Source organism: Phoxinus phoxinus (genome assembly GCF_949152265.1).
Source record: "Phoxinus phoxinus genome assembly, chromosome: 21".
In the NCBI taxonomy this organism is placed as follows: domain Eukaryota; kingdom Metazoa; phylum Chordata; class Actinopteri; order Cypriniformes; family Leuciscidae; genus Phoxinus; species Phoxinus phoxinus.
In genome coordinates, this window is record NC_136896.1 from 5,899,359 (window position 1) to 5,913,184 (window position 13,826).

A 13,826-nucleotide genomic window follows, 5' to 3' on the forward strand; every position below is an offset into this window, starting at 1 on the left:
TTGGCAATAGATGATATTGATATAGTCTATGAAATGCTTTTGAGAAAGTGCACTGTATATGATGAGGTGTCAAATCACACATTAGAATGAACAAAAACAAGTAAACAGGTTCAGGGTGGCTTAAACAGGGCCGGATTAACCATATGGGCAATTGTGCATCTGTCCAGGGGCACCCTGTTCAGGGAGGCATCATGCAGGGCCGAATTAATGTTTTTAAATAGCTAAACACGTCCCAATCATGTATATTTACAGGAGTTCAACACTTACTGAGTAGTATTAAAATGCAGAGTAAGATGGCCACCAGGGCTCCGGTGCTGAGTCCGGCTGAGAGCAGCAGGGCTTCAGTGCTGCACGTCTGCACATTCCCACGGCTGTCGCAGGCGCAGACACGGACCGTCAGCGTGCTGGTGCTGCTCTGGATGGGGTAATCATTGTCTGAGATGACGACAGGCAGCACGTATGAGTTCATCTCTCTTCTGTTGAAACCGCCCCGGCGGGTCAGTATCCGCGCTGTGTTGTCTACAAGACAATAATGTCAAGATTAAGAGAGAGTAACCGAGGTTCTGTGTGATGGTAGGTGCTGTTTGCAAAGCTTTAATATTGAGTTGTATTTTTAGCTAGCAGTTTAATTGTTTCATCATGATTAATAGTATTGAATACACTAAACACACCATTTAGAGTTTGCATAAGTGACAGCAATGCAGGTCTGCGACCAATTGAACCAGCATCATAGATGTGCATCTTTAGTGTTCTATACCTAATTCTGAGACTGTTATCAAGCACAAATTATCAACAATGAAGAGTTGTATCTCATTTAAATGTAAAGTGTGTCATGCCTGTGCCTCTAGTGGCACCAAATGGAATTGCACATTGCTTTTTATCTCAAGAGTAAAATATTAAAAAAATATATTCTAACTAATTCTAACTTTTATTTCACACGTGTGACTTCATATTTCTAAACAATGGTTACCAATTCTCCTAATTGATGCTTTGTTTTGCTTATGTGAGTTAATTTCTAACAATTTACTTTAGAAATTACATTTTCTGGAGTTTAAACAATGTATATTTTTTGCAAATAATTTCAACTTGTATTGATATAATTGAATCACATTTGTTTGAAACAGAAATCTTTTGTACAATTTTAAATGCCTTTACCATCACTTTTGATTAAATTAATGTGGCTTGCTGAATAAAATGTTTAATTTATTTTGAAAATAAAAATATTACCCACACTTTTGAACAGTAGTGTGTATCCACAATGGGACTTAACTATTATTATTTTGTATTTATATATTATACGTATTTATTCTTTCAAATGTTTTTAAAGTTATATTTGAAAAACAAGTGTACAGTGTATATATATATATATATGTATATATATATATATATATATATATATAGTTTTTTTATATATATATAGCTTAACAGTTATATTTTACACCGTATTTCTTTATTTTGAAACATCATGCATTTACATGTTTTTTTGTTGTTGTTTTTTTACTCTGATGCAAAATAGGCTTCCATTGAATTACCTTCATTGTCGTAGATGGTGAAGTTTGGATTGATGGTGCTTAGACTGAAAACAAACTTGTGCCCGACAAGAGGTTCATCCGTGTCCACAGCACTTATGGTCTGGATGAGCTGGAAACATAATAAGCCAAGATTATTCACTTCATTCTAACTTAAAATAGAACTGTGTAGAATAGCAAAGCCATCCTAATCATAAATGTAGCGCTAAAGCTCTAGAACAGTGAAAGAAACAAAGCAAGCAGAGGCGTCCAGTAAAATATTTCCGGGAAACAATGAATAAACATGAAAAAGCAGCATACCTGACCGGCTCTGACATTCTCACAGACAAAGGTCTCGTAGAACATGGCGAATTCAGGCGCATTGTCATTCACGTCTCGCACTTTGATAAACACCGGCACTCTGGTTTGCAGGGCAGTACCTAGACGCCAATGATTAATGCTTTCAGCAATTCTGGAAGATATTCAGTTTGCATTCAAGAGGTCTAATTTCGTTTCTCTGTATTTGCCTTTCAGCCTTTTACCCTAGGCATATATTCTTCTAAAGAGAATGGAGAAAACATGAATTAAACCACAACTCAAGTTGACAGTTTGATTTTTGTCATCAGTCATTTATTGCAGTGTTGTGGTTTTAGCCATTTCTGAAATTGTCTTGAGGCTCTTGAGGTTTCAGTCCACCTGAGATAACGTTGTGGCACAATATTTTTCACAGGTTTGAACAAACAGAAACACTTAAAATGAATTTCACCTCATAACTATTTCCCAGTTTGAAATTGAAAGGCGACGTCTCTCCGCATTGTTGGAAGTAAACCTTGCAGCATTATCCCATTTCATATCAGTAATCCAGCAAAGGCTCACGGAGCAAACTTACTGAGTTCTGTCGCCAGGACCGAGATGTTGTGCCATTTGGAAGTTTCTCTGTCCAGAGCCTGCAGTGTGCTGATGGTCCCGTTGTTGGAATCAATGTTAAACAGCCTCTCCAGGTCTGTGTGGCGATCAATGGTGTATCTGAAACAAGAATGACGGTAATGAATGCAAGACAATGGAGCTCTGATTATGGCCAGGCACAGGGACGGAACATCCTCAGTGTTTTAAAGTGCTGTAAACAAGGCCCCAGGAAGTGAATGCGGGTACATCACACACCCGTAATCAAGGGCCCAGAACAGTGCCTGTGCAGGTAGCCGTAATAAATCAGCCAAGACTGGTTTAATTTTCCTTCAAACGGCATGACGTATTTGATTTGACATCTCTATTAGAGAACAAATTTGCGCTAGTCAAAGGTATTGATGTTAGTTACAAGCCGAGCACAACAAACTACACATTGTACCTCTGCTTTTTAAGACCACGCTACAAACTACCCTGCTTAAAAAAAAACAGATATCGAATTCCCATGCTGGTCCAGATTGGCTTACATCATTTTTTTAAAGAAGTATTCACCATCTTGGAAGTTTTTTGGTCAACACTTTATTTGATGGTCGATAATACTCTACTAATACTCAACGGACACTAAAGAAAGATATTTGACATGCAGGTGCAATGTTATAGTACACAGAATGTCTAAAGTAACCAATAAAATAACCAACAAGTTGTATAACTTTGAATCACATTGGATCTAATTTGCCTTTTTGACAGTGTTCAACAGAAAATTATTATTTTATGCCAACATGGGAACATTTTTACAAAGTTAGTAAGCACAAAATAATTGTGCAAAATGCATTTGGATTATTTTTAGTTCATGAATTTCAATTGAATCAGTCGCACCCACAGGAGGTGTGGCAGGAAGTGGAGTTTATTGAACTGCAACTCAAATAAATTCATTAATTAATTGCATTAAAAAATTATACTTATTTTTTATACCTGTTGAATTCAAATTAAGTGTAAATTCAGAAATTTATTTGCAATTCTGAATGATGCACAACCCACATTTGTGCAAGTATTTATGTTTTCAAGTGTTTTTTAGTAAACATCCTTCAACTTTGCACACCGGACCACTGTAGGTTTTCCGTGTTCTTCTTTTCAAAACTGCTCAATCTCAGTCAGGTTGCTTGGAGATCATGAGTGGAAGTCCATCCATAAATGTTTGGGCCACTCCAGGCCACTAAAACTTAGGGTTTTTTTCTTTCTTTTTTTTTTACTTTGGCTTTATGCTTTGGGTCATTGTCTTGCTGGAAAACAAATCTTCTGCTGCAGGTGTTTTGCAGACCCCATCAGGTTTTCCTCCAGGACTTCTGTGTGTTTTGCTGCATTAATTTTACCCTCACAAGCCTTCCAGGACCTGCCGCAGAGAAGCGATATGCCCCTCAGCATGATGCTGCCACCACCATGATTCACAGTGGGGATGATGAGTTTCTGCTGATGCTCAGTGTCTAGCTTACGCCAGACGTGGCGTTTATTTTAATGGCCAAAAAGCTCAATTTAGTCTCATCAGATCAGAGATCCTTCTTCCAGCTGGCTTCAAAGTCTCCCACATGCCTTCTGTATAGCCGAGATGTCATATGACAGCTTTTTAGCAGTGGCTTTCTCTTTGCCACTCTCATACAAAGCTCTGACTGGTGAAGAACAGTTGTCGATTGTCTTTCCAATCTGAGGTACTGAAGCTTGTTTTAGTATTTCATTCTTGCACGATCTCTTATTGTTTGAGGACATCCTCATCTTGGTAGATTCACAGCTGTGCCACTCTCTTTCCATTTCTTAATTATTGATTTTAACTGTACTCCAGGGGACATTGAAAGTCTTCTTGTAATCATCCCCTGCCTTGTGCTTTTCAATTACTTTTTGCTTTGCGTGTTGTAATGGTGTAAGTTATGCCACAACGACTCAATGGATGGATGTGTATTTATAACACAGACAAAAAAAAAAACCTGACTACACACAGATGATTTTTATGTAATTATTAATGTAACTTCAAAAACCAGATGTCAGTGATTATTCAAGTATTATATTGAATGCATAATTAGTCATTTTGGATTTTATATTCTGACATATTTTAGATCACTATTTTTCATCTATTTTTGAGTAGTTGTTCATTCGTTCGTTCGTCCGTTCATTAATTCATTAATTCATCCATTCATTCACCCACTCACTCACTCACTCACTCATTTAGTGTGTATCATATTAAAGGTATCGAATACTTATGAAATTATTCTGAATTATGATTTTATCTTGTTGCAACACCAGCACAGCATTCAAAACCTGAAGACCATGCTGTTTATCCCACCAGAATAGTGGTACCCAGTGCCAGTAACTGCTAATTTTTAAGTAATCAGTTATGCGTTATGCGATGAATAGGCAGCTGTGACGAAAACCTTGCAACTAGCAACTATCAATTATCCTTAACCGCATATTGCGTGTTTTGAATTTTGAAGTGGCTCGTTTGAAAGAGCCTGAATGCTAATCACTCTGTTGATCCCCTGCCTTTTGTTTTCATGAAATAAGAAAAGGAAATCTTTCCTATTAAACCCATTTATCAATGTCAGCTTACATATTCTGCTGACATTTAAATATGCAACTGAGTGTGACGTGCATGAGTAAGCCAGAAGGACAGGCTTTTCAGACAATCGCTCATAGTGTGCATGCGGACAGGAGACGAAAGACAAGACACACTCTTTCACATCAACTTTGTGACTTATAAAAGTCTGAATTCAGAAGGGGAGGGGAGGAGAGATAAAACAGCGCCTGTATTCATCTTGCCAAACTTCCGGAGGGAAATCACCAACTGAGGCCCCATGAATAATTTGCTTTTCCCTCGCCTTTACACACATACACACGCGCACGCTTGGGAACATGTTGATGGATTGGGTTTAACCGAGCACAAAAAATCAGATCAACAACTAAAATGTGGAAGGTGAAGATGTGTTCTGCTTGAGTTTTATATGCCATAATGAACTTCACGTTCAGATGCTTTGGGAAGCACTTTTCCTGGTGGCATTTTGCTGTTTCCCCCCCAAGTGTTGGATGCTAGGTTTCATCTAAATGTTGCACCTTTTATTTGTGTCTAAGGTGAAAAGAGCCACTTGTTTGTTTGCTTCATATTCAAAGGCATTTAATTACAAAGAGTCCCTCTGTTCAAATATCTACTGGACCATTAAATTGCCTGCTACACTGGCTAAGATTATCTGTTGACAGAAGCCTCCTTATTAGCTAAATAAGCCTTTGGACGGTAATGAAACTAATATAATGAGTGCGACAGAAAGCAAGTGCATCTCAAAGCTAGTATGAGCATCAGATTCACAAACACCAACACATTAAAGGGGTCATATCATGCAGAATCGAGGATTCCTTAATCTTTTAATGTAAGATCTTCTTTATTTTTTAAGAAGCACATTTCAGAAACTCAAAATGCATGAAGTAATATTGTTTACTAATAATTATGTAAACATTACACACATGTTTCTCTAAGTAATGGCGAGTTTAGTCTTATTGTCTTTTCCAGTTTGTTAGAAATGTGATTTTTTTTTTGTAATTATTTATAAATATGGTGTAAATGAATGAATTCTTATTAATAATGTCAAATAAAAATAATATTTAAGTTTTTTGAAGTTAGTCTAATATTAAGAAATTATATTAAATATGATGTCAATATATATTATAATATATATAATTAAAATTACAATATATATATTTTTTAAGTCCAGTTATGTTGCATAATGTATGAAATAGTAAGCCAACATGTGACCACTATTTTTGGTTTCAGCCAATGTTCCTTTGGGTGCATCACTAGACGTCACGCAGAATGCGGCAGCATGATAGTCTTCGTTTGAAAGTTAATGATGCCTATTGGGTGAAATTTGTGGTAATGGACCCTTTTCACAGACTGTGATGATGCATTTCCACAGTTATTAACATTGTAATCTAGCCAAGCATTTTTATATTTTCATTTTTTTAAAACATGTATGTACATTTATAACACTATATACGTTGTATGATATGACCGTGCATTAAATGACAGAAAACTAGTTAAATGCTGCTGTGTGAGTGTTTCTAACAGCCGAGGGAGTGACTGCAGTGCAAATTTGATCTGTCTCCCTTCTGACCACCGTAATCAATCTCTCAATATTTGTTTTTCCTCTTTTGGAAAGTCATAGAAACGCTATCATGATTTATTTATTTTTCCTTTTGGAGCAAATGGTTAAAAAAAAATCATGTTTGCTATAGTTTCCATTCACCTTATGCGCCAGAGAAACAAGGGCGCCGCCACCTTTAGAATATTGTCTTTGAACTTCCGTTTTTACAGTTGCTCAGTATATTTATATGGCATTGCTGTCCATGAGTAATTCGCTTTTGAAGTGGATTTACTTAATGGAAAGTTATCATAAGGATTGTAGAAGACCGGGAAGATTTTAAAACGAGAGCCGTTCATTCATAAATGCGTAAGATCGCTGTGAAAATACAGATCGGAAGACAAAAGACAATGAGCGCATTGAGATAAAGGGGCGGGGCTATATAAGGTCTATAGGTATTAGGTAAACATTTACCGAACCCCGGAAATGTGAAAAGAGTAGTAGCATTCAACTCATTTATTTCTATCACCGTCCTAACCAGATGCGATGTGATAAGATCCAGGCCCAGCGACAAATAATTTTTCTGTCCACACTAGACTCGACGCGACTGAGAGATGTGTAAAAATCAATCAAAACCCACAGCCAATCAGAACAGCGTGTGGGCGGGATCTCGCGTCAAGTGCACAGCACCAGAGAGTAATCCTGACTGCAATCGCAAGAAAATGGATAAGCAGGCTACATAATCAAATTCACAATTGTCGCGTGTTAGGACACGGTGTAAGGCCAATGAGAAGGTGAAAATGGTTGTGACCCCTTAACATTTATACATATTTACTTTTTTGGGGGGTAAGGCTTTGTGATGTTTGTAAAAAACAACTAATAGTTACTCACTTGACCAAGTGATTGATTATATCCGGGTCCCGGGCTGACACCGTGCCAAGTGAGCTGCCGGCCGGGGTGTCTTCGTCCACCTCAAAAATGTACAGAGCCCGACTGAAGAGCGGAGGTTCGTCCACATCCGTGACTGTGATCCGGACCATCGCCGTGTCGCTGAAAGGCCCCAGGTGCTCAAAGCGTCGATCTATATGCGTGTTGGTCACCTGTACCCGTAGTGAGTATAACCTCTTACTCTCGTAATCTAGTTGCTGAATGGGAGAAAAGGTTACAAGAAGAAAGATAAGATGTTAGGCCAGTCTTCATGACCTGTCTGAATAAAGGGAGGCTTATACTTCTCTGATCTGTTTCTGCTCAGGTCTATTCGGTCACAGATTTGCGACATTCTCTAGCAATGTCCTAAACTTTTCCAAATCTAAAGCTCGTTTTTTGGGAGCGTTCATTGAAGAGTGCTTATCACTATCCCCTTTCTTTAACGTTGAATGTCTTTTTTTATAAAGGCAGGGTATCGTGCTTTAATGCAGCCTTTTAATTATGAAACGATTAAAGACTCAAGGTGCGATCTTTTACCTTTCGCCCATTCAGGTCTTCTTTCGTAGCTATCTTTTATTCTAGTTTAAGCAATAAGATTTGCATAATTGCCTGAGCCTCGTCAAAGCCTGACCTGACAGAGAGTGGAAATAAGCTATAGGCAGATTTCAGCAGGCAAATAGATCCCTGCGCCACACAAAAGGAAAAAAAAGGGACTTTTTTGGGGCTGTGAATAGAATTAAGCACCTTTGTAAAGTTGATAGGACACGAAGGCTTCGATTTAGGGGATTACTTTCTAAGCACTTTGCTTCGTATGGGCGCGTGCACGCGTATAAAAGAATGAGAAAATGAGAATGAGGGAAAGACCGTGGCATGGTGCGGATTTTATTTCTAACCGGCGACTTACAGTGTCATGTTTAAAACTTTAGATTTAGGGCCTGTTTACTTTCTTTACTGTTATCACTCCTTCCTGGCTGGTGCCGTCTGTGATGATATTGAACACATCTTGCCCGTCGCCATCCAGGATGGTGAACCACATCTCGGCGTTCTCCCCCACATCTGCGTCGTACGCTTTGATCCGGCCCACCGATGATCCGATTTCGGCCGACTCTGGAGTGGAGAGATGATAGGTACCTGGAAAAGGAGAGCAAAATAAATCAATTGAGTAAACAGTCAGGTGTTTGTACGAACTCTTTGTTCTCGAGCGGGGTGCTTCAGTGTACATTTGTCTATTTGTTTATCCTTCTCTCGGGGGGGAAAAGCAGAGCTGCATCTCAGTGGTTATTCTTTAATAGAATTTCGGCTCCGATGAGCCATTGGAGAAGGTTCTTTTTAAACCCAGTTTGTGGAAACTGCTTCTGATGTGGCTCTTGTATTGGATTTGAGACTGTGGCGAAGAGAGAGGGATTATCACCCCAAATGAAGCTCCCGCTGTGCTCTCTCTCACTCCATCTCTCTGTCTTCTAGTTTCTATCCTTCTTTCCACCCTTCTCTCTCTCACTCTAAAAGCCTCTCTCTGTGGAGATTTTGTTCTGGGCTCACATTGTGACTCATCCTGGTCAGTAGGAGAAATGGGCCCCGAGCATTTCCATGATAATTCAACTGAACCACAACATACATGCTTGCGGTTCTTATGAAATATCACTTGCGGAGGAATGCGAAACATGAGCGGTTCATTTCATATGCTGATTTTTGTTGAAGTCTATTTGCAAGTCACAATTCTGCTCATAAACACTCTGATAATCTAGACTGCATCAATTATTAATAGTTGACTGGCAATCAAACTCTTGTTCATTTGATATAAACCTGCTGGGCTTGTTCCATGCCTTTTGTTCTAGACATTTTAGCATTTTTCTTTCATAAAACTCCAAATGATAATAAATTCAAGGTAATTTGCATCAAAATGAGTAATAACTTAGTTTCATGTCACCTAAAAATTGTCTGTTTTTGCTACGGTTTTATTTGCAGTTGATCTCTTGTGGATTGAGCAGAAAGCTTAGCATTTTGTGTTAGATTATTGCCACTTAGTACATGAAATGTATTTAAAGGTTTAGAGCAAGGGGGATGGATGGATGGATGGATGGATGTATAGATAGATAGATAGATAGATAGATAGATAGATAGATAGATAGATAGATAGATAGATAGATAGATAGATAGATAGATAGATAGATAGATAGATAGATAGATAGATAGATAGATAGATAGATAGATAGATATTTTGTGTGGTCTTACTGTGTGGGAATCGAGGAGGACTGTTGTTGACATCCATAAGGGTGATGTTGACTGTAGCTGTCCCGGAGAGACCACCCATCTGTCCAGCCATGTCCTTGGCCTGAATCACCACCTGATAGTGCTCCCGGTTCTCTCGAATCATGTTTGGAAGCGCCGTCTTTATGATGCCTGACAGAATGGATGGACACAGGTTTTAGGTGCTATCTAATGAGCTTCTCTGACTTCATTATTTATATGTTAATGTCACGCTAAAAAAGGGAGGGGGAGGGGGAAATGAATAACCATGGAAATAAATTCCCAGCCTTGGGGTATTTTAAAGAGCGAGTTTTAATTGAGTAGGATGTCAATCTTCAAATTAGTTTGTGATAAGGTTATTAGAACATGAGAACAGAATGCATGTGTGTGTGTTTTTTTTTTAAGAAACACACTTAAATTGTACCAAATTCAGTAAAGCAGATAGACAACTATTATTGTATTTGAGAAAAAAATCTAATAGTGTTTTTCACTTTAATACAGCAAAATACTGAATACAGTAAGTATACAGTAATCGGAGTCATAATTGGTAGTAATGAGAATTGTTCAAATTCAAGACAGATTGAAGTAATGGTATTTGAGAAAAACATATCTAATAGTGTTTTTCACTTTAATACCGCAAAATACTGAATACAGTGAGTATACAGTAATCAGAGTCATAATTGGAAGTAATGAGAATAGTTAAAATTCAAGACAGATTAAAGTAATTCTTTTTTGGTGGTGGAAAAATGTTGTTCATTTTCTCAAACATAAAATAAAAAAAAATCTCAATGTCATAAATGTTGTTTTAGTTAAGTTTTAGTTTGCTTTAGTCTTAAAGCAAATTATAATTCCTTTGTTGTAGAAATATGCTGATTTAGGGTGAAATATGGCCTGGGCATTTTCTTGACAAGCTTTATGCGATTCACCGACAACATGTAGGAAACTATGTTAGCAAATGCTGTATCACCTTATTAGTATTGTACCCCATCTTTTAATAATTTCACTTTGTTCTCTCATCTTTGCTCAACTTACCCGTTTCAGGTTCAACTGAGAAATATGGCTGGCCCTGCAGTATGCTGTAAACCAGCTTGGCACTGTTTCCATATGCTTCATCATCTGCATCTGTGGCTGTAACTCTCATTACAAATGCACCTTGAGAGAGAGGGCAAAAGAGAATTATAGAGCGAGGTATTTCAGCTCCAAAGAGCCCTAACATGAGTGTAAAACATGATCCCCACATCCAGTATTAAAACCTCAACCATGATCAAAGCAGTGCATCCTTAAGGTGCACCATGAACGACAAATTCCAAGTTGTAAAAGTCGCTAATATCCTATATGAAGAGACCCACACCCTCCCAGCGCAAGCAATGATCAAGGCGAATGCATGATCACTCGTTCTTTCATCTTCTTTATCTCAGTGTATTTCTTATCTAAATCCTAGTCTCATAATTACTGCAGCTGCACGGTGAGATGGACATATCTTTAATTGTAGTTTTTCTTTCGCCCGCTCTCACTGGGTCATCCCTTTCATTTTCCGCTCTGATGGAATCTGCTGTATGTTGCTGGGAAACGTCAGACTAATAATCTGCTCAAAGAAACATTATAATTACTCCAATTAATCTAGAAGTTACATGATTTTAGGGGGTTCGTTTTCAGCTTGATATGGCTTTGGACAGATGTGGGAGGAGGAAAAAATAGTCTCTGATATGAAAAGCTCTTCAAAAATTCGACCATGGCCATGTTGTATAGTAATGGGGGGAAAAAACTCATTTCAAACCCATTTTGGCTGCTTAAATTTGGCTATAGTGTGCTATTAGGGCAGTATATTACATTTTCACAATGATTTTGTAGGCAATTCACAATATATCACGAGTCATTTTGCAATCTTTTACTATTTGCCAGTATGATTAAAACTAGAACTGCCAAGAAAGTCATTTTGACTGTTTTAAAATTTTGCAATGTAATAACTTTGTTGAAATAAAACTCATGTTACTATAGGACCCTGACTTTTCCTAAATGTGTCTATATTTTATTCTATCATTGTTATTTTATTAAAATGACAAGACACAAAAGAGTTTTGAGTATTTCTGCCTTGAATGGCCATAACAGTCATACTGACCATATGCATTACAGATCGTGTATCATTTGCTCCTTTTTGCCAATTGCGGAAAAATTGTCACTTGTGACAAATGTCATGAGGTTGTGTGTGGGAGCTGCACATGGAAGGTATAGATTACCTGTGTTGACTGTAACTGATCCACAAGCGTCAGTGACATTGATGCACACTGTTTGCCCCCAAAACAACCCAAGTTAGCCCGCTAGTGGAGAATACTTTCATTATGATTTAACAGCACAATATTTTCATTGTATTTTACAGCATGACATTTTACAGCATGATATTTTTGCATACTAAAACAAATATTGGTTACTAAATCAGTTTGTTTTCTCGCAGTTTATTATATTTTCTTATTATTTTCCCTTGACGGTCAGAATGCCAGTTTGGGGCATATGCGTTTCATATGTGCCCATAAAGGTTTTATCTATGCATTGGAATGCATATTGGTGATGTTTTTGTAAGTTATTGTATTCTAATATCCAAGAATGAATACATTTGTTTTCTTTTTACAAAGAAAATAATAGAAAATGTATAAATTTCGACTTTGTATCTGAAATTACAATAGCTGTTCTGTGGTTGTCGATTAACTTATACATTTTCACACACATTAGAATTAAAATGTAGTGTTCTGATGTTTATTATTACCTATCCTAACATTACAGATCCATTTATTTTTAGATTTGATATAGCTTATTGAAATGTTATGCAAATAATGTATGAGCGGTCAGAATGACTGCTATGGCCATTATAGTAGTTATAGAATTCCGGTAGTTGTTAAAACAGAGAGGTATGAGTTGCTGCTTTTTTTATTATGAACAGCATTTTTTTTTATATAATGATATATGGGGATCAATATTGCAGCTGTATCTATTTTATGTAATATGGGAAATTATTGTGTTAGTGAATATCTAAATATAACATAGTGAATATATACATATATAACATTTTTACTTTTATTAGAACATGCAGATAAATATTGATGTGATGTTATATTGGTACTTATACATAAAAAATATTGTATTCATTTAGTGGCACAAAACATTGACTCTCTGGCCATTTCAGATCAAGCTGACCTTCACAAACTATTTTGGCTCGAAAATATCACGATTTTTCTCTCTTTTTTGTAGCTATATTGCCGAGCCCTTTGTGCTACTGAAAGTCTTGTCATGTTTTCACGAGTGTAGTAGGCCTACACCATTACCCACAATAAAATCTGATCTTGGCCTGGACTCAGATATAACTAGCGACAACAACTTTTGTCCTGCCACATGAAGGGCAAAATCACTCCTCATTCGCGGACAACAGCCGCGCTTTCCATTACAGTCACGGCTTCCTGTGAGTAGTTTCCTATGAGGTTTCGCCTTTCTCATTTGTGTACTACTGACATCTTACAGTTCTTTCTTCTGAATAGACTTTAGAGGTGACTTCGCGGCTTCTCAGTCTCACCTCTGAAGGTGGACCGAATGCACATGTTGTTTCTGCCATGGATCAGCGGCGTCCCTGGCATCAACAAGACCTCCGCCGAGTGCCATTCGCTCTCTGAACGGCTCGGAGAATACTAATGAATGCGGAAACATCTGTCGCCTTCCAATCCCATTCCGATAACACGGAGGGAAACAGAGTCTCAGACTTCATGGATGGCCAGATCTGATTAACGGCAGGCACGTTCGCAACACATGGGCGGTTTGTTCGGCTTAAACGCGAGTGCCACCGTGACCTCATGGTTTGGCAAGCAGAGCCGCTCGCAAATTCGTACACAGGCGGGAGAAAGGAAGAGCTCAAGCGAAGTGTCAAACGAGCACGGTGTCCCATTTACGTTACGGAGTGCCGGGGATGATGTAACTTTCAACCCCATGGAGAAATAAAGAAATGAAAGGGAGAACGAGCCTGCCGGAAAGAGAAGCGGAAAAAAGAAAGGTTGAGCTTCGGTTTCAAGTGCAAACGCCTTGGGGGAAAAGACTGTGGTCCATTTACAAGGCTGTTGTTACCAGATTTGTGTTGACTAAATAA

At 38.0% G+C, this 13,826-nt stretch overlaps 1 protein-coding gene across 1 annotated transcript in view; it reads right to left on the reverse strand.

Annotated features, from left to right (window-relative positions):
- The window catches only part of cdh10b (cadherin 10, type 2b (T2-cadherin)), a 48,219-nt gene that overhangs the window by 8,960 nt on the left and 25,433 nt on the right, over positions 1 to 13,826 (reverse strand). The window contains exons 4-11 of the mRNA XM_079595963.1: positions 10,733 to 10,852; positions 9,686 to 9,853; positions 8,397 to 8,584; positions 7,418 to 7,671; positions 2,398 to 2,534; positions 1,830 to 1,948; positions 1,533 to 1,641; positions 268 to 519 (exon numbers count right to left, since the gene is read on the reverse strand). Of these exons, the coding sequence (XP_079452089.1) occupies positions 268 to 519; positions 1,533 to 1,641; positions 1,830 to 1,948; positions 2,398 to 2,534; positions 7,418 to 7,671; positions 8,397 to 8,584; positions 9,686 to 9,853; positions 10,733 to 10,852 (1,347 nt within the window). The remainder of the gene's footprint in view (positions 1 to 267; positions 520 to 1,532; positions 1,642 to 1,829; positions 1,949 to 2,397; positions 2,535 to 7,417; positions 7,672 to 8,396; positions 8,585 to 9,685; positions 9,854 to 10,732; positions 10,853 to 13,826) is intronic.